Raw genomic sequence first — 26132 nt, forward strand, 5'->3', positions numbered from 1 at the left:
GTCACTTTTCAGTGTGTTGCCCGCTGATGTTTCTGAAGCGCCAGATGCGCGCGTGATTACAGATGTGTCCAAGCAGCGCTCGTGGAATGACGCGCTCCAGGTCCCAGATGTTCGGCGTCATGTAGCGCGCAAAAAAGCGCCTCGCTTCATGCTGGAGCTGTACGAGGAACATCTGAGGAACCCTGCGATTCTGCAGGGGAGCATCGTGAGGAGCTTGGCAGGTGCGTAAAACCCTCAGCAGCACTCAGACCAGTCCACAGAACACCATCTGCTCTTAGCACTGCATCTTTTCACACACACCTCTTTTTTTCCATGCCTCTGTTTGCCATTCTGTTATAGCTGCACTGTACTATCTTTCAGCGCAATCGAATGGCGCGTTTCACTTTTTCAACCTGACATCATTTGGCCACCGAGAGAAGATCACCAGAGCGGACTTCCGGTGGTTTCGGCGCGCGCACGCGCTTTTACCTGGACATCACTTTTACAGAGTAAGTTTTAGTTTAGTTTATTCTGAGGTCAGAAGCATCAGACTCACAGCTCTCTCTCTGATGTCGGGTCTTAGGTGGATTTGTATGAAGTGCTGGACAGCAGAGTGAAACCATGGCGAGGAAACCTGGTGCTGTCACGGTTACTGTCTGTGTACACTGAAGGATGGGAAGTGTTTAATATCACACAGACGGTGAGTTACACACACACACACACACACACACCTGATCCATGCACTTCCTCTGATACAGACACACAGATATCAGGGGGGTCTGGATACTTGCTCTTGCACTGCCATGTGAAGAGTGCATCAGGGTAAAGCAATGTGGTTGTTCTGTTAGGGGACAGTTTCAAACTTTCGCACAAGCCACAAATACTATTTTTTTTTCTATTTCTGTAAGTTTATTAAATATAAAGTAACTGTGCATTAACATTTGACCTTCTACAGGTATCGAAGCAAGCTCAAATCAACCAGTATGATCTGTGAAATGTTTCACATTATATTTCTTTATCTGACTCTCAGTCACTCATGACAATGCACATATCTCTTACCTATATTTAAGACTAATACCTGCATATATGATATTTTTTATATTATAATATGGTGTAATTACCATTCATACTGTTATCTACTCAATAGCTACTGCACATATTCACCACTCATAGCCTTGTTATTTATTTACTCTGTGTGTGTGTGTATATATAGATATATACACTGCACATATTCACCACCCATATATATATGGGTGGTAAATATGCGCTGTAGCTACTGAGTAGATAACAATATGAATGACTATGAAAAACTATAATATGATATAGTGTGTGTGTGTGCGTATATATATATATATATATATATATATATATATATATATATATATATATATATATATATATATATGTATGTATGTATGTATGCACACAATCACCATCCACTTTATTAGGAACACCTGTACACCTGCACATTCATGCAGTAGTTAGCTCATCAGCCAATCAAGTGGCAGCAGCACAATGCAAAATTCATGCAGATACAGCAAGAGCTTCAGTTAATATTCACATGAAACATCAGAAAGGAGAAAAAGTGTGATCTCTGTGATTCATGGCATGGATGTTGGTACCAGAAGGGCTGGTTTGAGTATTTCATAAACTGCTCGCAGGGAATTTCACACACAGCATTCTCTATAGTTTACACGGAATGGTGTGAAAAGCAAAAAACATTCTGTGAGCAGAGGGTCTGCAGGCTGAAACACATTGTTGATGAAAGAGATCAGAGGAGAATGACCAGACTGGTTAGAGCTGACAGGAAGTCTATAATAACTCATATAAGCACTCTTTACAACCACGGTGAGCAGAAAAGCATCACAGAATGCATAACACATCAAACCTTGAGGTGAATGGGCTACAACAGCAGAAGAGCACATTGGGTTCCACTCCTGTCAGCCAAGAACATGAAATCTGAGGCTATCATGGGCACAGACTCACTGAAACTGGACAGTTGAAGACTGAAAAAAAGACAGGTGATTTTTTTTTTCTAATCTTCTACTGTCCAGTTTGTGTGAGTCTGTGCCCATGATAGCCTCAGATTCCTGTTCTTGGCTGACAGAAGTGGAGCAAACATTGTAATGTTGATGTAAACATTAACTGAAGCTCTTGACCTGTATCTGCATGATTCTGCGCTGCTGCCACATGATTGGCTGATTATCTCGTTACAGTGGCCCCTGTAAACGGGTGGGATATATTAGGCAGCAAATGAACAGTCAGTTCTCGAAGTTGATGTGTTGGAAGAAGGAAAAATGGTTAAGCATAAAGATCTGAACGACTTTGACAAGGGCCAAATTGTGATGGCTAGACTGGGTCACAGCATCTCCAAAACGGCAGGTCTTATCTGGTGTTCCTGGAATGCAGTGGTTAGTACATACCAAAATTGGTCCAAGGAAGGACAACCGGTGAACTGGCAACAGAGTCATGGGCATCCAAGGCACATTGATGTGCATGGGGAGCAAAGGCCAGCCCGTCTGGTCCGATCCCACAGAAGAGCTACTGTAGCACAAATGCTGGCTCTGATAGAAAGGTGTCAGAACACACAGTGCATCGCAGCTTGCTGCATATGTGGCTGCAACATGGATGCACTAAGGGAAGAAGGCAAGCCAGCAGAGGCAGTGTGATGTTCAGTATGGCAGTGGTATTCCCTAATGGCAGTGGCCTCTTTCAACAGGATAATGCGCCCTGTCACACCGCAAAAATTCAGGAATTGTTTGAGGAACATGACAAAGAGTTCAAGGCATTGACTTGGCCTCCAAATTCCCCAGATCTCAATCTGATTGAGCATCTGTGGGATGTGCTGGACAAATTGATAGAATCATTGCCAAGTGTAGTAACAAATTGTCTAGGTCAGTATTTAATTACTGGTATACCTGCATAAAATCTGGATCTGGGTTTTTTGAGTCCACTTGTCCCCTTAGTGAGATGGGTGCACTGCAAATCAAATTATTCACCTGCTTACAGCCCCAATGGCTGGGGTTGGTTCCCTGGCAAGTAGTCGTACCTGGGCTGTGGTGGTGAGAGCACTGAGGCCTAACCACTAGTCCTCCAGGGACTCTGAGCCATACAACATGTAGTAGCCTATAAAAACCATGTATGCGTGAATATCCTCAAACCTTGCATTTTTTTTTTCCAAGGCACTCTTGGTAGTCAGTCCCACAATTTATAGATCCACATTCACACTCCAGTACACTAACAGTGCAACAAGGCTGACAAAACTGTATGTTTGTTGTCTCAAATGTATAATAGGTCACCAAATGGATTCTCAACAGCAGTACAAATAACGGCATCTTGGTTGTTTCAACTTTAACATCGGGTCACTGGTTGGAGACAACTGTACAGAGTGCGAGAGAAATGGGCCATGAGGAAAATGATGCCTATTTGGTTATCTACTCAGACGATGGTCGAAGAGGCTCTGGTAAAGGTGATCTTTTTTTTATCACAAAAGCCCTCTATGCTGTCCATATCAAATTTAATCTCTTTTTTATATAAGTAAATGTGTTTTACTACAAGTACAGTAATAGTTTCACACAAGTGGATTTTTTAGATGCTGGACTTTCACTTTTATCAGAGTAGCATTTCTGAAGTCATTTTTATGATTCCACAGGTGAAGGAGTTTCTCCATCAGGTCAGAACACTGACTCACCCTTAGAGTTCCTCGAGTACAAAAGCTCCCTCCAGGCCGCGGTGCGAAGGCGCAGGAGTACACATCAAAGGGCAGCTGAAAATGAGCATGCTGTAAATTGTCAAAGAACACCTCTCTATGTGGACTTTGTAAAACTCGGTTGGTCCGGATGGATAATATCACCAAGTGGCTACAATGCATACCATTGCACTGGGTCCTGTCCGTTTCCACTCAGTGGAAGCTTACGTGCAACTAACCATGCCATTGTGCAATCCATAGTAAACACATTAAAACTGTCCAAAAAAGTGGCAAGGCCATGCTGTGTACCAGACAACCTTCAACCTATAAGTCTGTTGTACTTTGACGATGAGGAAAATGTTGTTCTCAAACAATATGACGATATGGTGGCAGGCAGCTGTGGCTGCCACTGAATGCACTACTGTACATCACCATCTGTTGAATTTTTAATATAATCCATAGGGAATGATATAGGCGAATAAAGAGCAGTGTGTTGCAACAGAAAACATTACCATGATGTTTGTGTGAACACCAAAAAAAGCTGTCAATCCAATTATTTTCAGACTTTTTAAGCTTTTATATGGAAAAAAAAAACATGAATGGTAAGGTAAAAACTGAGATTCTCCCTGTATTTATTACCTCTGCTTTATGTAATGCAAAAACAGTTGAAAAATATTACCCTTTTTCCCTGAAGAAGAGATCAGGTTATATAAAATATACTGTATAGTGGGGCTCAATTAGCATGTTATACCAACTCTGAGCACTAGGGCCATCTGTTTTTTCCCCCTTCCCCTTTGTGGGACCAAGTGAAAAATTCAGTGGAGTGAAATGTTAACAATGGTTATGTTATACCAGTTTTCACCACAAGGAGCCACTGTTTCCTAAATATTATCTGCAGAGAAAAAAAGTTTAGCTCATTGTTTATAATTACCACATGGGTTGTGATGATGGAATGGTTAAATATAGCAGCATATTATGTTTTGTGTCAAAAATAACTAGGCTAGTTTTTTTGTTTGTCCTCATATGCACCTGTTTTGAGCTGTACAGATGCAGATCTGGTATCAGTCAGATTAACAACCAAAAGACATCTCATTGTCATGAACATAATGTGGAACAATGTGAAATCCAAAGTGACTAGGTTTTCCCCTTGTTAGCTAATGCGTCTGAGCACAATTCATCAGTATCACTTAAAAGGCAGAATTTGTCTTTGTCAGTAATCTTTTGCTAAAGTGCATCAACTTTTGATTGCCTCTAAATGGCCTGTTTTTTCAACCATGATTCCATGAGCATGAGTAGTAAAATAAAAATAACCACACCCAGCTATGATCCAACAGAAAAAGTCAGTTTGCGCTCCAGTCCCTGTGAAACCAACTAGCAAGCAGCAACGCTAGCAGGATTATCACTGCTTTAGCTAACGTGGGAACTGTGAGTACCGGACTCCATGTTTGGCTTTCAGTAGCCAATTAAGTCCTGCCCAAATCTGCCCTTTTTCTGGGAACTACAGACGGGTGGCACATTTAAATGCTTTTTTATTGCTGGCAAGGTTTGGGTCCACTCGTCTCTTTAGAGGGAAGGGTCACTGCAAAATCAATACAAAATTCCTCTGACTGATCACCTAATGCTGTGGGGTTACGAGCAACAAGCAGCACTATACTTTACAGCAATGTTTGTGCAACGTAAGGGTAAATGCAGCAGTTTTTACTGTGATACAAATGCATATAATGCAGCCTCATTGAGCCATCACGTTGCTCAAACCAGGGCAATAACAGTATGTGGTGTATTTAACCAAGATTCCACGACTAAGTGGAGGACCACTTCACTTCAGGTTTCCTTCAGACCTGTTGAAGTATTCCCATATGCTCATGTCATTGCTGAGTGCAAATGACACTGTTGTCATTTTATGACCTCAACCTCATGAGGCTACATCACAATTGTTCTCTGGCCATTCTCTTCAACCCAAGTGACCAAGGTGTCCTCCATTTAGTTGCAGAACCACGGTTACATATGTGGCCTTCTGTTCCATGTAGAATCGGTCAAAGCTTTGGTACTGTCTCTGTGCTCGCTCTACCGTATGTATGTGTAATGAAGCAACATTCAGTCTGTAAATTCTGAAGGTAGATGGTGAGCCCCATGCCTTATTTTGTAAAAGTCTGAAAGTGACACTGCTTATCGGACCACAGAGGAGGTAGCGATAGCATGTGGAGAGAGCATCTCTTTACCTGCATTTCATTATTTTTTTTACCCAATGGGCTAACCTAATTAGAGACTCTTAATGATGCTCCCCCAAAAAAAGAGACCACTGATCAGTGACCCATCAACTGCTAGTCACTTCCACATAGCACTTAAGAGCCCTCACTGGATACAGAGCTGACCTGGGTACTTTATCATCTCTTGATATTATTATTAATATACTGAGGTGCTAATACCATTGGAATGCTTGGTTCGGCCACACATGTTTGAGCTCCAGTCCCCAACGCTTAAGATGCATGCTGACCAGTAACACATGCAATTCACCAACTCGTCTTGCTATAGTGATGGCCTGCAATACAGCACTTTATATCTGTATCTTCCGTTGGCACCCACTGCTTAGCACCAGCTCTGGAACCCGCTGCCAGGCCATTGTTTCATGTGGTGGTTGGAAATGTACCTGGCGCTCAGATAATGTTGCCACATGCACTCTTGGAGAAGACCTAGAAAGAGATGCTTCTAGCTGGCTCCCCCTTAAGGTTGAAACTGTTATATCATGCAAATTGTTAGCGTGTAGTAACTCCGCTGTTTGTTTGTTTTTTCCACCTGGTCCCACAAAGGATAAAGGAAAAAATCAGGAGATCTTTGTGGTCAAACTTGGTATAACATATTAATTGTTAGCCATCTGTTTTTATTGCTTACACAATAAAAAAAAAACCCTGATTTGGCAACATGCTAGTTTTTTTTCCCCTTCCCTTTAGGGCTTATATATACTTTAGTTAATGCTCAGAGGTAGATACCTCAGATTCATATCACAGTGAAATTTCAGAAGTCATTAATGTGTTAAAAACGTCTGTGGAAACGTGCTTAAAGAGAAAATGCATAACACAATTCACATCTAAACATGGACAGTGATTGATCTAAACAGGGGTTTATTTAGACCAGTCACTTAAAGCTGACCATTCTTACTTAATATGAAATGTTAGACATTTGTTGAGTTTTATTGGAATGGTTTACATTTTATGAAGCCAGCAACACAGCCTCATGAAATCAATCAATCATTTCAAAATACACAAAATATTACATAAATACACCAAATACATAATTAATGTCCAACTTAACCTTTAAATATGCCATTTAAGACATACAGCCACTACTTTCACTCTTCTCTATTTAATCAGTGCATTTTGTCATCCGCAACAGTAAATATGGCAAAGAATGTGAACATTGTTATTTTTTTTTTAAATACACTTGCAATAATCACTGGGAAAAGCACTATTTTTAGACATTCTTGTAATAACATAATAACCCAATCAAACATCACAAAATACATTAGAAAATACCAAAGGCCAATACCAAAGGAAAGAAGGAAACTAGAGTATTTTAGAGCTAGGCGCAAAACATGTATAAAACATGTATATTCATCTAGGACAAAAATACTAGTGCCTGAATTCAGACTCACTTAACTCCAAGACCATTTATTGGTCTATAAGGTAATTACATTTATCTTCATCTATTTTAACAAATTCTGATTATGTTTAATCAAAAGTGCTCTTTTAATACACGCACAGCTCATGGGTAGGGATGACGCTCTCTTTTGTGCTTTTCATAAAGGTCATCATGCATTTCTATCTCACTGGCTTTTAATAAGTTCAAGTAAGCAGGGGCAACAACAGAGCTTGCTTTAACAGTGGATTTCGGTTATGGTAAAGATGAGACAGGCACTGGAACAAAGCCATGATATAGCATAAGTGGAGGTGCGTTCACAACTTCTACAGATTGTGCCCGTGGTACAGACCCTTCAAGTGACTGAACCGGCAGTTGGACGTAACTTCCTGTCTCTGGATCAAAGAAGGTTTTCGTCTTGACCTGCACAGGCATGTCCACCACAAAGTACTGTCCAGAATCAAGATCTTGCAGAAGCTTCCTCTGGGTCATTGGGAAAGACTGTGGTACAATGTTATTTGTTGGAGAGCCATAAGTATGTTCAATGCTGTTTCGTCGCAAAGGTGCTGTCTGTGCAGTGGCAAGCTTCTTTAACGCCTCCGTATTGGTTTTAGAGACAGGATCTTCAGCGCTAAGTAACCTATGCTCATGTTTGCCACTTGAAAATCTGTCCAAACTATGAGCCCTGCGGTACAGCTTATGTGGTAGGTATTTCTCACTAGTACGTCCCAATCTCTCACAGTCAACATTTATATTCTGGGTATCAAACTGATTTTTGTGTTGTGATTGATTTTCTTTTTGCTTTTCAGCCACACAGCTCTTTGCATCACCATCCATATTGATTAGACTGCTTTGACATCCATGCTGTAGTTTCCTTCCAGTATCTTTCTCCTTCCTATGGCTGTTTGGTTTACTATGATGTGTGGCATGTCTTTCACTTGTGTGGCTCTTTGCCAGCGACCTCTCACTGCTGCTTTCCCCAGTGCTTTGATTGCTGCTACCTCTGTCAATACTATGTTCTCGTTGGTGTGACCTGTCACTGAGAACTTTGTCACTACTCTGGTGCCTCCTCTCACGTTTCTGACAGGAACCCTTCTCACTGCTCCGGCCACGCTCTGATTTACTTTTAGCTTCTGCTTTCTGGATCCTCTTTGTGGTCAGCTTCATAGCACGACGCAGCGCTTTCTCTGTTTTTGGAGGGACAACAGGTGGCTTGCCCTGAAGCTGATTTTCAATGCCACTACAGGCTGATTCAGATCTGTCACTTGGTGCCTTTGATCCCTCTATGCTGTCTGTAGGTGCAGTGTAGAATGCAAGCTCCTCCACAGTGTCTTCTGCACTCATTTCACAGTTTTCTCTTCCCTCTGAAACTAAGGTTTTAGCCAATTGCCACTCCTCTTCTTCTAGCACTGTAGAAGTATCCATCAGTCCTTTTCTGTCCCGGACTGTGGTGGATTGAGAGGATGGATGGGGTACAACCTGTATTGATGACTGGTTTGGCTGGGTGATTCGGACAGGTGTGGAAGGCAAACATTGCATGTCTACAATGTCCTTGAAAATGTCTGGATCTTCTTCACCCCGTTCAGACCCACTTAAGCTTTCTCTAGGCGACCATGGCTGTGTAACTCCTGCAACAGTTTTATGGAGTATGGGTCTTACTGTTTTGGTAACAGGGGATGCACTGAATGTGTTGTCTTTCACTTTAAATAAAGCAGGTTTTCCCAGTGTGGGAGAAGAGGCATTGGACTGGCATGTTGGTGTTAGATTGTGAGCTGAGTCTATCAAACAGCGCACCCACCCTCCTTTTTCCACATCTTGTGGAGGAGGAACTGCCATGTCTGAGTTATGCAGTTTACTTTCAGGGTTGCTATTGGAACAGGAATCCATTGTGTCTAAATTCTCACATTTTCTTTCTTCACCATTATTCAAAGATGGTAAGTCTTCTGTTTTGTGTGAAAAGGATGAGTCCTCTGATAGTTTGGAAGGTAGATTGCTTTGTTCTAATGGTTTAACATCTACCAATGATGAAGGTTCAGCTTGATTAAGAATATCGTAAAGGGTTATCCTATCCATTGGAGCATTATCAGCATTTAACAAATTCAAGGTTGGTTTCCTCTCAGATTCATCATCAGGTTCATCAGTGTTCCCAAAATGGTCAGATAAATACTCCTTGCTTTCACCATGACATTTGGATTTGGTCTGGTTGCCTGTTTTTCTCAAAACGTCAGAAGCACTTTCATTCTCTGGTTTAGTCACATCTTTTTTGTCCTTTTCATTTCTTGTGGCATCTTTATTACCAGTTTGAATGGCCTGTTTATCAGCAATTTCTCCACCTAGATTTTCTTCATTTCCCATGGCTAGTTTTGAATTGTTGTCAGGTACTTTCTTGCTGTCTGAATATGCCTCTCTTTCTGTATGATTATGTTCTGTTAAAATTTCTTCACCTTCAGTCAAACCCATTATATCCTTTGGTGAAATTGCTTTTTGTTTTAATAAGTCATTTCTGGGGTGGACCATGAGACCATCTCCTTGATGCAAATATTCTTGGACATTTAAACTTGGCACTACTTGTTCTCTGTTGAATTTTTCCATAAGTGATGATACATGGCCGATTACTGGTCCTTTATCCTTTGGTAGATTAGCTTTCTGCACTTCAGTGCTTAAACATTCGTCATGATTCACTGATCTCTCAACACTCCCTAAATCTTCCTTTCTTTGTCTTTCATTAATTGCTCTGTCTTCACTTTGGGAATTTGCTCCTTCTCGTCTAGGAGGAGCCTCGGGTTTGTAAGAGCTCTTCTTTTTCTGAATAGATGACTCATCTTCACCAACACTAACAAGCTTATTGTCAATATAGTCCTGGACTACTGAACTTTCTTGACCGAGGCTTATATTTTTAGGCGTGGACACTGTTTCTTTAAGTTCAGTTACATTAGCCATTGACTTGATATTGCTTGTGTCACCTTGTTGACCACGTCTGTCAGATCTGTCCCTGTCTGAATATATCAGTCTACTTGGGCTGTGCTTTGCAGCACCTTCCTGCTTATAAGGTTCAGCTAATTTTACCTCAGGCACATGACATTCACCATAATTGGTGTCTATGTCTGACATGCATCCAACATTTTGGCTAGTTGGTGTAAAATCAGAAATGGCCTTGTGACCTCGTCTGTCTGGTATAACACTTCCTGTTTCCTTCTGGCCCAATGCTAGCATATTCTCTTGATTGTCTCTTTTCATGGGTAAATCCTGTCCATTTTCCCTATCACTTTGCTTTTGTCTCCGTTCTTTCTCAGCATTACTTTTCTCCAAAGCCATTGTGGCTAGCTCATACTTATCCTTTACTATGTTCTTTTTCTTTGAGACTGGGACTGTATTTGAGGACTGTTCCTTTAAAGTGAACAGTGCTATTTTTGCTGACGTGTTTCCTTTCATAGAAAAAGCATTTTTGGATACTCCTTTTTCAGTGCATATACCCAGGTCATTCTTCAAGGGTACGTTATAATTATTTTTTGTAGAGGCATCATTTGTTACACTTTCTTTTATAAGTGGAGCATCCATATTTTCCTGTACTTTATCTTTATGCACATCTACATTCAATTCCCTCTTTCTCAGCTCATCTCTTCCTGCAGAAATTACATTCTCTTGCCAATATTCACATTCATCGCCATCATCATAATTCTCATCTACATTCACATATCTTTGATTTTTGATGTAGTTGTTCTGTCTTGCAGAAAATAAATGCTTAGTTTTTGTTTCTTTACTTTGACATTCGTTATATCTAAAAGGTCTTTCTTCTGCCTTACATATTCCTCCTGTATTCAATTTTTCTTGATTTCTACTACCTGAAACTGTCGGGGCGTCTTGTTGCGGATTGTGCTTCTTTAAAACTGTAGGAAAATATTTTTCCTTCAGAGCTACAGCATCTGTTTTCTGAGTCAGTACCTTGTCTGCAGTCCCAACATTCAGGTGGGTATATTCATGGTTTGCATTGTTTATTTCAGGTTTAGTCAAATGACATTTTCTTTGCAGTTCCTTACTATCCTTCTCTGGCAAATGTTCTTTGCTCAACTTCTGTTCAGCACTTTTATTTACTATAGAATGAGAACCAGGAACATCCATTGGCATGGTTTTAGTGTTCAATTCTACTGGACTAGATTTCCGGTACAAATTTAACGATGGATATGTAGCTTTGGCCAAAGAGTTCTTTTTTGATTTCAAAGGTTTAATAGGTGAGCCTCTATTTCCAGCTTGCAGTAGACTAAGTCCCAAAAAGTCATCTGGCAAAGTGCTATTTATATGACCGCTGGATTGAGAGCTCTGTACGTCTGCAGTTGCAGGACTCATTGGATAGTTAATGGTTTTTTGAACAGTCGATATGGTTTTAGAATCTGTGATTTCTGGACTCTCCAGAACATTTTTGGTAACATCCTGTTCAATCAGAGGAGATAGTTTATTTTGGTCTGCTGCATCTAAACCTTTAAACTTTGGTGGGCTGTATGTTGCCTTGACCCGTTTTCTGTTGTCCTTGAGATTAAACAAGAGACTTGATGCCTTGGATTTGTATCCTTCTCGTTTGATCTCAGGTGATGGACGAATCTCTGTCTCATGGAGTGCTGGGAAATCAAGGGCTACGGGCGAGTGAACAGACTGCAGTATCTCTGAGTTTCCTGTACCTTGTCTGGAGGGTATGACTGGAGTCAACAGCTGTGAAATACTGAATGGAGTTGGATTTAAGCAGGTTGCTTCTTCCACTGTTCTAACCTCCTTTTTATTTTGTATTGCACCCTCCTCTCCAGTGTTTAACCTTTCGCAGCCAGGTGAGCTGACAAGTGGCTGAACAACACCTTTTGCCCTGCTTCGACTTTTCCTCCAAGGAGCATAAAGGTCCCCTTCAGACTGACACCTCTGAAATGATCCAGAGGACGTCTGCAGCACTTGTGGCTGAAGAGTCTCAATTTGAAGGTCAGGCAGTTTCAGGAGCTTTAGCTCAGAATGTTTTTCTGATACTGGAGGTACAGTTTTCGAAGTCTGTGCTGTGCACTGTGATAAATCTGGTTTAGATTTATGCTGAGGTTCCAGAGGTGAGGTGCTTTGGCTTGTCTCTCTTTTATTTGGCTGTGGTACATGTAATCTGTTTGAATTGTTCAGTTCTCTGTAAAGTGGGGAATCATACAATCCAGCTGGGCTATTGCATGGAAACATCTCCATGTTCTCCAGTCCAAACCTATTTAAGTCTCCCCAGGACTGGAATGGGCTGAATTCACTGTGAAGGAAAAAGTTTTTGGAATTCAGTTTTCTCAGCTTAGTGGATTTGCTGTGTTGATTTTTAGATGATTTTCCTGATGAGTTATATGTATCCTGGATTGATTTATTAACAGTCCCTTTCTCAGAGGGCTTACGATGATTCTTGACCTGGTAAATGTGTTCATCCATAAGGTGGTTTTGATAATCTGAAGAAAACTCTGATAGCTCCGTTTGGATGCTAAGCAGTGCTGATTTGTCCCATGAGTCCCCGTTTGTCATTTTTGTGTCACTGTTTTTCTTAGCTGCAAATGCGGAAAAAAGTGATGACACCTTTGATTTGTTTTTATTTATTTGCCATGGTGTGTTGTACATGCCATTGGGCCAGTGAGCTCCATGCTTCTTAACATCCAAGGCAGAGTTCTCTCGAGGCTTTTTTGGTATCTCTTCAGCTAGTGGCTTGTGACAGTCTACTGGAGATGGTAAAAGTTCTGAGTCATTGTAGATTGCCTCATCACCGATGCACAGACTCTTAAAGGCCCGGTCTGTAAGGTTCATAACCTCTCGGTCCGTCTCATCCATAAAGCTATCCAGGTTGGAAGGGTGCTGCATGCTTGCTTTTTGGCTCACATGCTGTTTCTCCAGGCAGCTCATGGTGAATGTATAATCCACGTACTTCAGTCTGATGTCTGTAACATCCTACGTGGCCATCACCAGTATTTCACCACTACCTCATGATTTTCCTGCAAAAAACAGATATCAGATTATATGAAATTGCTTCCCTTTTAGCAGGCCTTTCTTTCAGAGGGTTTAACCTTCTCATGTGTTAAACCAGAAGGGTAAAGTGCACAAGTACATTTAAGAGAAATGCACCAAGCCACACATAAACTATTTTTAGGAGAGCCTGGATGCCTATCTGCCTTTCCCAACACATAAGCCATGTGCAGCAGCATGACTACAAGCATGAAGATAAGCAATTCCCATCCATGGGCTTAACAAAAATAGCTCAGCATTCACATGATACACAAGACCTGCCTGTTGTCAATGTATTGTTTCAGGTCATTACTCTGGTTCACACTTTGTGACCTCCTCTGCAATTCCTACTGATGGTAAGATATAAACTTTAGACATTAAAACAGACTGAATAAAACACACACACAAGAAAGCTATCGAACTCAATGGCTTTCTGACAGCAAATGTTCATGCTGTCATCAATTTACATTAGTTTTTTTCTTAAAGCATAAGAGATTGAGCACAGAACTAAATCACACCAGTAGAATTGCAAGCAAAACACAAATATATTCTAATAGAACAGTGAGAATCCTTAAAGATACAACTGTAATTTTGGATGATAGACAACTTGACCGAACTCCAGTGACGACCAAGGATAGCAAACATTATGAAAGCAGCCAAGAGAATTTGGACACCACAACTTTTTCCAGTGCTCATAATTTCATATCAACTTGCTGTCTGGATGATTTCCCTGCATCTGTTATTTACATGTAACTAAAAACTATGCTACCACAGCAAGACCTCAGTAACCACCAGGAAAAACTTTAAGAGTCATTTTCTTTTGAATTTAAAACATACAAATTAAACTTGAATTGTAAAAACTAAATCAGGAACAGCCATATGAATACAGAATATGCACTCAATGATTTTGAATATCATCAATAAATGGACCAGAATAAAAACAATACTTAAACCTTTCAGTACTATTTAAGTACTACTTATGTACTTAACTACTACCTACAATGGAAGTCATTAGTGCCTAACTCATTTGATAAAAAAAAAAAAAAAACACTAAATTTTCTAGCATTGCATTTGTTTAGTATTGTTTATCAGTTAATGAAAAAACTTACTTTTATTTCTTACCTTTTGACTGGGTTTCCATGTTCCATGTTTCAACAAATACATGAGCTAAAGTTTCCAGAGATGATCATTCAGAAATCCATACAGAGCCACCTGTTTAACAAAATACAAAAAAAAAGTGAAGAGTAAGGTAGAGATCCACGGACAAATAAAAAGAAGGAAAGCGAGCATACAAAGCAGAGCCTACCAAAATAACTGCAGTAGTTGAGCGAGGCTGAACACAGTAGGAGCATGGGAAGTAGCTGGTGAGCACTCATCTGCTATTTTGGTATTGGGGGCATAAGTACCATTGCTGTCCCCTTATTACCTCTCAGCCCCCTAAAGAGATGCTATTCAGGAAGATCCAGGGCTGCCTTATTTTCACATGTGCTGTTGGGGTATAGGTGGCTGCACTGAGTCTGGGTGTGTGACTCATTTTTGTCTCCTGCAAACAGCAGAGTCAAATATAGCCACTTGCATCAACTGAGCAAGTGTCACACAATTTAAGTGTGGAATAAGAGGCAAATGGAATCTGATTACCTTGAGAGGCTTGGTTTGGTTATTACTCACACTAGTCATGCTTATTAGTAACACTCTCTGTCCAAAATCTCACTGGTCGCACTTGTTGTTTATGAGCAGAGAAATTTTGGCTTTTTTAGTTTCTCTGTATCTCAGTCAGTGACTTGTGGCTAAGTCTTCTCACATTTCACTATTGCCCTATGTCATGCTAGTTATACTGTCATGTTATTTATGCTGTCAGGCTATTTATGCTGTTCTATTTCAAACACCCTGTAATCTGTACCCTAATGGCCTGAACCTCCTTCCGTCATATCCTCCATAACTCAGCCAATCAGTCAGTCAGCAAGGCCCAGACAAGCAGAAGAGAGCAAGAATCGTGGCCTTGCTGATCTGGCAAATTTAAACATGTAAATTGAAACATGTCATGAAACATAGGTCACTAGGTATGATATTAAGAAATATAGATTATGTATTATGTACATTATGTATGCACATTTGTGCTATTCCTGCCTTCAGTTTCATATCTCACACCAAGGAAAGTCCATATATAATATTTTAAACACAACACTCCCTCTTGGGCTGTGTCAGCAGCTAGAATATCGAATAAATCTGGTGCTCTTTTACTATCTGCTAGTGCTCGTGTCATAGGCAGATCAGATGGAGTAAGGCAGATGGCTCTCTACCCTCAGCAACCGAGTCAACCAAATGGCTCTTGTTTCAAGTCTTATTCCAAGCAAGAAGGCAGCGCTATAATAGGACAACTGGGGCACTGCTGCATTCCCTCCTAGGAGATTTGGGTGGCAAAGACAAGCCCAGTGTGTTTGAAGTGATGGACGTCCACACATGGGCCAAGAGCAGAGCAGCAGGAGAAAAAAAAACATCATTTGCAGCCACTTGGGATCAGAAAGAAGCAGACAAACACCTATTGCATGTACACTGACAATACATTAACAAGAGACAGTACAAATTTCTGCTGTATACTGATTACTAAGGTATATTTATGGAGCAAGGAAAGAAAAAACATAAAACCGTGATGATACACTAATTCACTTCCAAGGTTAAAATGTATGACTGGACACACAAGCATGGCATTTTGCATGTCAGTGTGCATGTTAATAGTAATAAAAGGATTGTTATATTCTAAAGCCTATAGTTTTCAACTAAATGTCACCCTTATAGAAGTGCAAATGAAATTAGATTTATGTGCAAATAAATGTAATAAATGAAACAGTGATGAACGCTGAACACAGTTTGGCCAAAGATTAATTTTACATTTGTAAGCATTCTTTTATTAAATGTTGTAAAAAAAAATAAATAAATAAATAAAAATAAGTAAATAAATAAATAAATAAGCTTTTGTTAAAATAAAGCTATAGAAGTATGGGACAAATATCAAAGTAATTTAAATGAAGAGTTCAGTTCTAACAATAACATTATCTCAGTAATATAAATTATTCGGAATATAAATTATTATATTTTTTATTCATAAACAGTTTAATAAAATAACTGAAAAAGTCCTTATTATGAAAAATTATAAATAAAACATATGAATCTAATCAGAACTATATTATTATCCTATTCACCTGTAAGATAAAGTTACGTATTGCTATTTCGGCCGTCTGAAAGCCACTCACCGTACCTGAGACTGATGCTGGCCCACAGCGACATTCAACTGTTTGCTAAGAAAGAAAATGCTTCCAGCTTCAAGGTGACTAGCTATGCTGTGTAGATAGCAGTGTCCCAGAGTTTCAGAAGCAGCATAAGCAATCACATAAGGCTATTTCAACAGAGCAAGCATGACCCATGTCTTTATTAGGTTAGAAAATTGTTGTAGTATGAAGCAAGTTGTGCAATGTTGTAGGAATGGAGATTTCACAATGCTAAACTGGAGGTTATAAGCTGCTCTTACTTGCTAGCCACATTAGCCTCATAGCTTCGGTACAAAGAAGTATTAAAGTATTAATACAAAGTATTAAAGAAATAAACATCAAATGGAAACATTTTGTCTGAAGGGGTAAAGGGCAAGGGGAAATTGTGTATTAAACAGAGTATTTAATGTATATAAAAAAAATGTGTGTTTGTGTAATTTTTGTGATTGTTGGATAAGAGTGATTTGTGTCAGAGGTGTACTTTAAACAACAAAAGTTGTGTCTGCACTGATGGCACATAAGGTAGTTCTTGAAACTCCACAAGTTCACGTCATAATATCATTTTAAATGACACAAGAGCATTGTTTCAAAAACAGAAAGAAAGAGGGAGATAGCCTGATGAGTACAATACATTCACAATACTGCTACATTTGCATCATGGCTTTCAAAGCACTAACTATTGCTTTTGACAAGCAAAACACTCTGTAGCTTGATGGTTGTAATCTGTGATAACAGTCCATAAATATCCTGATTATGTGTTAATGCTTTCTCACTTTGCTTCGCTTTATCACGCCTCCCTTCAGTAGTCGCTCTATTTTAGATCCTGCACTGGTGACATGACAGGAGCTGGGCTTTGTGTTGCTTCCAAAATATGCCAAGCAGTTAGGATACAGAGTTTTAGCCATGTACATGCATTAGCCTTTACTATAGATAATGAACATTTAGTGGCTCAGTTATTCACATTTGTGGCAGAGTCTAGATCAGTTGGCCATGTTGGGCGAAATGCCATTTTTCAGTGAGTAAGGTTCAGACAATTTGATGCTCTAATATCTAGTTGTATTTAATCAGTAGTTATTAATAAATGTTTAAATCATCTCAGTTGTCTAAATGGTTCCAGCAAAAATCCCAGAAGTAGAAAATCCAAACATTTCCAAACAACTTTGCAAAATAAGGGAGTGAGCGAATGACATATTCCAGCCCAGGACTTATTACTGTGAGTACAAACTCTGTATGCTGCTATCATATTTATTAATCTCTATCATTACTGAATTACTATTTGCTTTCTTGCTGCACTTTCAGTTTTTTACAGTGAATCATTTCTGGCACATTTTGGTGCTGGTATTTCTTGGGATGTGCACATCTTTGGAGCATCCAGGTGAGATAATTCACTGCAGCAGGAAGGTAAACTGGTGAATTATAGATGAAATCAGGAGGAAGCAGTGCAAGGGTAGTACACACATCACCAGTGTTATATCAGACAGGTCATAAGGAGCATTACTGTAATGAGACCTTGACAGCTTTACTTTGGGCAACAGAAGCACATGTACAGCTCAACAGGCCAAAGTAACAGACTGCTGGGAGTGTACCTAAGATCAAAAGGTGTATATATTCAATTCCATTCAATTTTATTTGTATGGCGCTTTTACAAGTGGAAATTGTCACAAAGAAGCTTTACAGAAATATATAAATTCTGGATATAAATTTTACATTTATAAAGTTATTCCTAATGAGCAAGACAGAGGTGATGGTGGCAAGGAAAAACTCCCTGAGACAACATGAGGAAGAATCCTTGTGAGGAACCAGCCTCAACGGAGAACCCATCCTGTTCTGGGTGACACCGGAGAGTGCGATTATAAATCATTTCCCTCTAAAAGTATTCATAATGAAAAAGTGCAATTGTGTAACCAGGAACTTGTGAGCTTATGAGCAACTTAAAAATATGAGCATCAGAGTTATTTCTGAATTCATTATAATTTTAACCTGAGTGTATGTGGGGATTTGTGGGGATAAAAATTTTAACTGAGGGTATTTGAGGGCTTGAGGGTATCCTGTCTTCACTCCATCATCAAGAAACATGAAAGCTGGACCATTTAGACTATTTAGCGCTTTACAGTTAAGTCATATTTTGTAGGCATTTTGTAATAAATGCAAAAGTGATATGATAGCTAATTGGTTGGTTGCTGATCAACTAAGCTGCACCTAAACTAAACCTTTGTTTGTTTATCCTCTACAGGAACATCAAGACATCAAGGGGTTCTAGCAGTCTAAACTAGACGTAGTAAAGGCATGGGTTTTTCTGTGTAATGACAGTATTGTTTCCCCATTTTCAACTGTCCAGGTTCAGTGATCCTGTGCTCAATGTAGTCAACATCTGTGGCATGGCTGTTGGTGCCAGGCAGCCTGGTTTGAGTATTCCAGAAACTGCTGATCTCCTGGGATTTTTATGCACAACAGTCTCTAGAGTTTCCACAGAATGGTGCGAAAAACAAAAATCATCCAGTGAGAACAGGGCTGACAGGGCTGTGTTATGAGATAATCTTCTGTTCACAAAGGTTGCAAAGAGTGGTCATTTAAGTTACTGTATACTTTCCGTCAGCTCAAAACAGTCTGGTCATTGTCCTATGACCTCTCTCATCAACAAGGTGTTTCCACCACAGAACTGCTGCTGCTGCTACTCTATAGAAGTGAAAATCCCAGCCAGGAGATCAGCAGTTTCTGAAATACTCAAAGCAGCAACAACAATGGTCAAAGTCACTGGAAATAAGATTTCTGTTATTTGATGTGAATATTATCTGAAGCTCTTGACCTGTATCTGCATGATTTTATGCATTGTGCTTCTGTCGTATGATTGGCTGTTTGGATAATTGCATGAATGAGCAGGTCTACAGGTGTATGGCTGGTGAATGTATTTACAATATTTCTTATTGTCATTGTTTCTTAAATGGAAGTAGGCTGTCTTAGTAACATTATCTACATGACCTTCAAAGGAGACAAAATAGACAAGCCAAACCTATTCACCACTACACATGATGCAACTGATAGCCATTGAGAGATAACATACAATGATTAATCTAGTGTCTAGCAGCCTTTCCCCTTTGTTTGACTTCATGAAGTTCTATCTATGCTGTTACAGAAAGTTGTACATAGTGGAATTCACCAATTACATCTGTAAACAGATAGCAATCAGTCAGATAAATGGTGGGTTTTTTTGTCAAACGTTTCATGAGATTGTATAACAGAAGCAAAGACACACAACTGAGGTACTTAGGCAGCTAATTAGACAATTATAATTAGACAATTGATATAGGTCAAGATAGCAGCAGTGACACAGTGAGTAGCATAGCAGCCTCACAAATACATATGATTGTGTATCAGTTATTCACGTTTGTGCAATTCTCCAGCGCTTTTTGCCCAGGATGTTACTACAGGTCACTGACTCATACCTGATGCCACTTGGAAGTCACTGTTGAAGTGTAGGATTGTGTAAGCAGCTAATGCAAATGTCACACACTGAGGGCCATGCAATGGCAGAGAGTTGTATCAAGTGTCCCTCTTAAACAGGCTTGTATTTCAAAACAAAGGCGACAACAGTTCTCACATTCATGCAAGGGTTTCATATTCTTGTCTTGCAAATTAGGTCAGGTTAGGTTCCCAGAAAGGAAATGTATCCACAGTATAAATATAAAAGTATTACATACATTAACCTGAGTTGACAAACACACACACACACACACACACACACACACACACACACTTCCCTGCAGAGTATGCCCAAATACACTATGTAAAATCTTACATAACATGTAAAATCTGTGTACTGCATACAGGAAAGCATATCTGATTCATGACCACAAAACCGATTGATCTTCTCAAAAGCATTTTGCAAAAGGTTGTGCCGTGCAGTTTCACATTCATCAACTCCTTTATGTGCTTACTGTGTTCACGTAATTGGGTCAAAAGCTAAAGCCACAGCATCAGAGAATTTATATCTCTTCCTTTTATCTGAAAACTTCTTTGCAATTCTCCAGCTCTTTTCATATAGTGCACGAACAGGAAATGGCTTCATTTCTCAAGAAAGCACGCTTAAGAAAGGCTTTTATTAAATGCTTTCAAATATGCCTGACCCTCAAAGACATCCCTTTGTCATTATATTTGTTTTCATTGTTGGTAAGTAATTCTCTAATTCTTATTATGTGTCTGGTTTGTTTCACAACTGAGCAGTTGCCTTGTTAGGCAGTTTAGTGTAGTCTGCATTTAGCCATTTAAGCTCTATAATCTGGCTTTAGCCTACTTTTTTTGTGTGAATAATGTATTGTGTATAAAATGATAACAGATTTAATAAGCGCATAATCCAGTGCAAATAATTCATGGGGACTTAAAATTCATGGGGTTAAAATTCAGTGACTCCGTGTCAGGTGTATTGAAGTGCACATTTTGAGGTGCATCTGGCTTTGCACAGACGCACAATCTGTTATCAAAGACTGACTAAGAAACACAAACTGTCTGCTTTAATTTGAGTTTATCTCCATATATCCATTGAAAGAACATGTTAGGAACAAGCCTTTTATGTACATTGTACTCTCAGCTTAGGCGTAAACATCAGCTCTAGAGATGACGATTCATGATGTGAAATTTGTGTAAAAGTGCTACTGTAACATAAGGACCCAAAGAAGTGTATTTGTGTGTTCAGTAATAATATGATAATTATCTGTTTTTGGTAGTTACCATGTGATTCAAATGGCCATTTAAACATGATGCCACAATATCATATAGCATATCAAAATAAAGCCCTTATATTTCAAGAAATGTGATATAATATTATACACTACACATGCAATTATAACTGGATAAAACATTGGAATTGGTAATATCTGGCAATGACTCCATGTTTAAAAACAGTTGCAGAAAATGTGACTTTTGGTGGATTTGTTGGGACACACTGTATGAACATACTGACACAAAGTAAGCCATTATGAGGCTTAATATTCAGAAAATTAGCTAGAACATTATCTGTGTCAAAATCACCAGGACTTTGTTAAGAAATCACCGAAGAGTATATCAATAGCATATGACCATGTATACCACGTATACCACCATGTATTCCTCCCTCTGGTACCTTATCTGCTCAGATTAAACCAAATGCCTTGAAGATAAGACTGACATATGCAATTGTAGCAATTATTTAGGACCCTAATCCCTTAAACTCCCTGGATCTCACTGTAAAAACTCTTATACTTCTCACTCTTGTAACTTCTATATGTTTCTTAGTAGTTTTGTTGGAGTAGCTGAATAATTAACTACGAAATAATATGTTTTAAGGTGAATGACTGAATAATAAATCCAGATGTTAAACAGTTAACTGGACAAGTCCTTCTTCCAGGTTAACATAGGAGAGACAAGATTAAAGGTTTAATGACCCTAAAACAAGCTGAGAATAAAAACAGCAGCACAATAGGTGGTGAATTATAGACTCTGGGGGTCACAGACCTCAGATGATAACTGACAAGGAAATGTGAAATCAAGTATCACAGCGGTACTGTTCAGGGCAATGGTGGTTTAGTGATTAATGTTCACAGGATTCCAGGACTGCCAGAAAGCCACTGCTGATTATTCGATCAAAGCTCTAAACAATCGACTGATCAGTGACTGTCTGCCTGAATTTGATTCAGCTTCACTTGTAATATGTTATGGATTCAAGTGTGACGACATACAGTGTACTGTACATTTACATACTGTATGTTTATGTTAATTTAAATTCACAAAAGACATCTAGGGTTTCTGCCAGGTTCTCCGGTTTTCCTGCCTCCTCTCAAAAACAAGTCAGGAGGAGGATTGGCTAAACCAAATTGCCACTCAGTCTGAATGAGTGTGTGAATGTGAATATAGGGAGTTGTACAGTGATGGCTTGGGACTCTGCTTGCTCTGGTGGCTTTGGGGCTGCAGTTGCCACGAGCAGTTTTGCATTTAGGACTCCATCAGTGGACAGTGGATAAGTTTAACAAACTGGACTTCTTGTGAAAACTGTGATGAATTTACTGGTTACACAATTGCACTATTTGTCCATATAGTACACAGTTATAGAAGGGATTTATTTATAATGGCACTATCCGTTATCACCCAGATGAGGATGGGTTCCCTTTTGAGGCTGGTTCCTCTCAAGGTTTCTTCCTCATATTGTCTCAGGGAGTTTTTCCTTGCCACTGTCACCGCTGACTTGCTCATTAGGGATAATGAGTCCAATGTCCATTGTTAAAAGTGCTATACAAATAAAATTGAATTGAATTGAATGTGTGTATGGATCCCTGCAATGGACTAGTATCCCATTCAAGGTGTATTCCTGCTTCAGGCCCAGTGTTCCCTGACCAGGTTAAAGTGCATACTGAAGTGAATGAATGAACAAAACTCATCCAGATTAATTAAGTAATTCATCGTTAATACAGTTTGTGGAAAGATGCTGCCCTGGTGTCATTGGGTTAAATAAACCAGACAGAAGAGGCAATGTATTATCTGTGCAGAGGGATAAAATGCTAAAAGGAAAGTAATTATAGCGTGTTAAGTAGCAGAACATATGAGTGATCTTATGAGTGATCTTATCTCTTATCTACATAAAATAAAACTTCCTGTTTTTGTCAATCAAAGTCACGCATGCACACACACTCACACACACACACACACCAAGCCTGGTTACTGCACCAAATGCAACTTCTGATTCATGATCTTAATTTTTAAAAAAATTATAAAAACCTGAGCATGAAATTTGCAAGTAAATGCCTTAAATGACAATAATATAATGTAATTAGGAAAATATCTGTGTTTTAGACACACTCTTCATACAGGTAAGAGGGGATGAGCCGTCTCCTGTACAGGAGCCAGGTACGTAAATCTGCTTCAGACCTCTGATATTCATTCCACTCATATACAAGAACATGCATTTTTGTAATCATCTTCATACCATAGGTTATATCATGTATAATTACAAAAGGCTACAACACATACAAATGCGCCCTTATTTTTCACAAAGTCATTTATGTCTTTTAATTTCCCCCTGAGCCTCAGAACTGAAATATGCAGCAATAGGAATAGGGATCGGGATATTTCTCTCCATCTGCTTCCTCGCAATAAAGATGTACATGATCAAAAGACACATTCTGGACAATGAACAGTCACGTAAGTTCATTACATACCATAAAGGGCATATTTTCCCTCTAACATACTATTATTCTCCTAACTAATATTAGAATTCCTTGTTTTTTTTAGAGGATTCAGTAAGAGCATTTTCACGGTAAACAGTTATTCACTTATTCTATTGTTTATCTACATTATTATAAATGTTATTCCACTGATATTTTCGTAAATATATTTTTAGAAGTATTGATGGTGAAAGCAGGACCTGATTAATGAAGCAAAACCCGGTCACAGAAGGGATAAGCTATGGCTCAGCACAGACTTTATGTTATTATGTAATGTTTGTAATGTCTGTAATGCCTGTAATGCTATTTTGTTATTCCTATTAAGGAAACTATATCCTTTAAATCCTTTCAAAATCGTTTATTTTGGGAAATCCATTTAGAAAACTGTTTGCTCATGCATTAGACCTGTTTGCTCATTTATTATCATTTTTTTACTGTAACTGACAAACTATTCAATATGTGATATAAGATGTCCTTGTGAAAAATCCTTGTGAATTCTGCCTCTATGATTCTTTCTTTGTGTCCATTGACATCACCTAAAGGTTAAGCTTAAAATATCAGGTTTAGGGTTTACAATATTTTCACACACACACACACACAAAGAGAGAGAGAGAGAGAGAGAAAGAGAGAGAGATGGTTACTGCATCAAATGCAACTTTAATGAAGTGCAAAGCAAACTCTGTTAGATCTTTTCTTTTTAAATACATGCAAACCATTTCCATACAGGGACATTAGGCTATTTTAGTTATTTCACATATAAGACACAAAAAGTGGTTTAACTGCGGGGACATTTAATGCCCATAATAGTCCTCAAAATGAGGTCAAACCCTTGGAATAATGTTATGAGTATAGTAAGCAAGTCGTGAAAGAAAATTCAGTCCCATAAGCATTAGTCTTTCAAAAAAAAAGGGGGGGGAGGATCATAAGTCCACTAATCATTAATCATGAATCATTTATAAAATACTATGGTGGAGAGATTATAGGTTGTTGCACTTTTGGAAGATGAAGAGATGGCATTCTCAAAAAGACAGTACACAAGCTTATGGATTTACTGTAAATCATACATCATCCAGAAGAGGGCAGCCTACACTCTAAAATGCAGATCCTCAGCATATCAGCTTACACACGTCACCTCATTTTCAAGTGCTTTTTCAAGACTTGTAAATAGGTCTGGTGACTTAGGTTAGCAACACAACAGCTGGATTACTCATGTGCTATTCCACATGAGTGTTATAAACATTGTACATGAAGTAGTCACCGTCGATATAGTCATGATAACTACTAACACAACATAGTACTGATACTGATTAGCTGTGGGTTAATCTCACCTACACAATGTAGACATAGTGTAGATGTATGCAGGGAGATTTTTCCTGCAGATTTTTGAAAAACTGCTTTGTGACAATGTCTATTGTTAAAAGTGCTACAAAAATAAAATTCAAATGAAATTGAAATAAAATTTATGTCAGCAAGACATATACACCCATTAAAACAGACAGGGTGAGAGAGCTGCCTGTGCTTCAAGCTGCAATAAACTCAGGGGTGTCTTTGTGGTTGAGAGTTAGAAAGATACTTTCCCCTCTGAAAGTACTCAGTCAGTTCTTTCTTGTTTTTGCTATACGCTGTAGATATCTGGGTTTGAGATCAAAAGATGAATATCAGATGATAGATCAGAAGTTCAGTTTTCATTTCCTGATATTTACATCTAGATGTGTTAAACAACTTAGAACATTGCACCTTTAGTGGCAGAGGACCCAATTTTTAGGTGATAAAATGTATAGGACCAGATAGTCTTAAAGTAAATTAAAGTAAATAACACATAATATTTGTTTGTATATCTCTTGCAATAACTGAATCAAGCCAACGACCCACTGACATCACCAAACTGTTGCACTCTTCTTTTGTGATGCTTTTCGAGGCTTGTAGCACAGCTTCCTTCAGTTATTTGTTCTGGGGTGTTTCTCCCTTCAGTCTCCTCTTCAGGAGGTGAAATACTGCTCAGTTGTGTTAAGGTCTGGTGATTGACTTGGCCAGTCTAAAGCCTTCCACTTCCTACCCTGATGACGTCCTTTGTTGTGATGGCAGTGTGTTTTGGGTCATTGTCTTGCTATATGATGAAGTTCCTCCCAATTAGATTGGATGCATTTCTCTTTAAATTGGCAGACCGAATGTTTCTGTAGACTTCTGTATTCATTCTGCTGATACCATCATGAGTTACATACATAAAGATTAGTGAGCCCGTTCCAGAAGCAGCCATGCAAGCCCAAGCCATAACAGTACCTCCACCAGTCTTGACCAGTTAACTCATTTGTTTTGGATCATGAACAGATTCTTTCTTTCTCCACACTTTGTCCTTCCCATCACTTTGGTAGAGGTCAAAAC

The 26132-nt window shown here is 39.1% G+C and overlaps 2 protein-coding genes and 1 long non-coding RNA gene across 7 annotated transcripts; 2 read left to right on the forward strand and 1 right to left on the reverse strand.

The window, feature by feature from the left end:
• Positions 1 to 365: 365 nt before the first annotated feature.
• LOC113527300 (uncharacterized) lies at positions 366 to 4160 on the forward strand. Its single transcript, XR_008303118.1, has 3 exons — positions 366 to 679; positions 3274 to 3448; positions 3632 to 4160. It is a non-coding gene; the product is annotated as an uncharacterized LOC113527300 (long non-coding RNA).
• Positions 4161 to 6836: 2676 nt separating this feature from the next.
• Positions 6837 to 14738, reverse strand: LOC113527719 (uncharacterized). 2 transcript variants are annotated; one of them, XM_026915799.3, is made up of 3 exons: positions 14601 to 14738; positions 14417 to 14506; positions 6837 to 13284 (listed from the first exon to the last, which is right to left on the reverse strand). In XM_026915799.3, the coding sequence occupies exon 3, from the start codon at positions 13193 to 13195 to the stop codon at positions 7556 to 7558; it is 5640 nt and encodes a 1879-aa protein (XP_026771600.3). In that variant the 5' UTR covers positions 13196 to 13284; positions 14417 to 14506; positions 14601 to 14738; the 3' UTR covers positions 6837 to 7555. The 2 variants fall into 2 exon arrangements, with proteins under 2 accessions (XP_026771600.3, XP_053094825.1); XM_053238850.1 differs by having other exon boundaries at positions 14404 to 14506.
• Positions 14739 to 15253: 515 nt separating this feature from the next.
• Positions 15254 to 24245, forward strand: LOC113527299 (transmembrane protein 273). 4 transcript variants are annotated; one of them, XM_053238851.1, is made up of 6 exons: positions 15254 to 17773; positions 17860 to 17935; positions 23380 to 23433; positions 23611 to 23727; positions 23818 to 23842; positions 23927 to 24245. In XM_053238851.1, the coding sequence occupies exons 1-6, from the start codon at positions 17744 to 17746 to the stop codon at positions 23952 to 23954; spliced, it is 330 nt and encodes a 109-aa protein (XP_053094826.1). In that variant the 5' UTR covers positions 15254 to 17743; the 3' UTR covers positions 23955 to 24245. The 4 variants fall into 4 exon arrangements, with proteins under 4 accessions (XP_053094826.1, XP_053094828.1, XP_034165382.1 ...); XM_053238853.1 differs by having other exon boundaries at positions 23617 to 23727; XM_034309491.2 differs by lacking the exons at positions 15254 to 17773; positions 17860 to 17935 and adding an exon at positions 20423 to 20727.
• Positions 24246 to 26132: the final 1887 nt, after the last annotated feature.

The sequence above is a fragment of the Pangasianodon hypophthalmus genome, chromosome 12 (genome assembly GCF_027358585.1).
Source record: "Pangasianodon hypophthalmus isolate fPanHyp1 chromosome 12, fPanHyp1.pri, whole genome shotgun sequence".
In the NCBI taxonomy this organism is placed as follows: Eukaryota; Metazoa; Chordata; class Actinopteri; order Siluriformes; family Pangasiidae; genus Pangasianodon; species Pangasianodon hypophthalmus.

Excerpts from the sequence above, each read along its gene's own strand:
- LOC113527719 (XM_026915799.3), bottom strand. The coding sequence starts at position 13,195 with ATGAGCTGCCTGGAGAAACAGCATGTGAGCCAAAAAGCAAGCATGCAG.
- LOC113527299 (XM_053238851.1), top strand. The coding sequence starts at position 17,744 with ATGACATATTCCAGCCCAGGACTTATTACT. Across the intron at positions 17,936-23,379 it reads CACATCTTTGGAGCATCCAG|ACACACTCTTCATACAGGTA; the intron begins GTGAGATAATTC and ends TCTGTGTTTTAG. Across the intron at positions 23,728-23,817 it reads TCTGGACAATGAACAGTCAC|AGGATTCAGTAAGAGCATTT; the intron begins GTAAGTTCATTA and ends TGTTTTTTTTAG.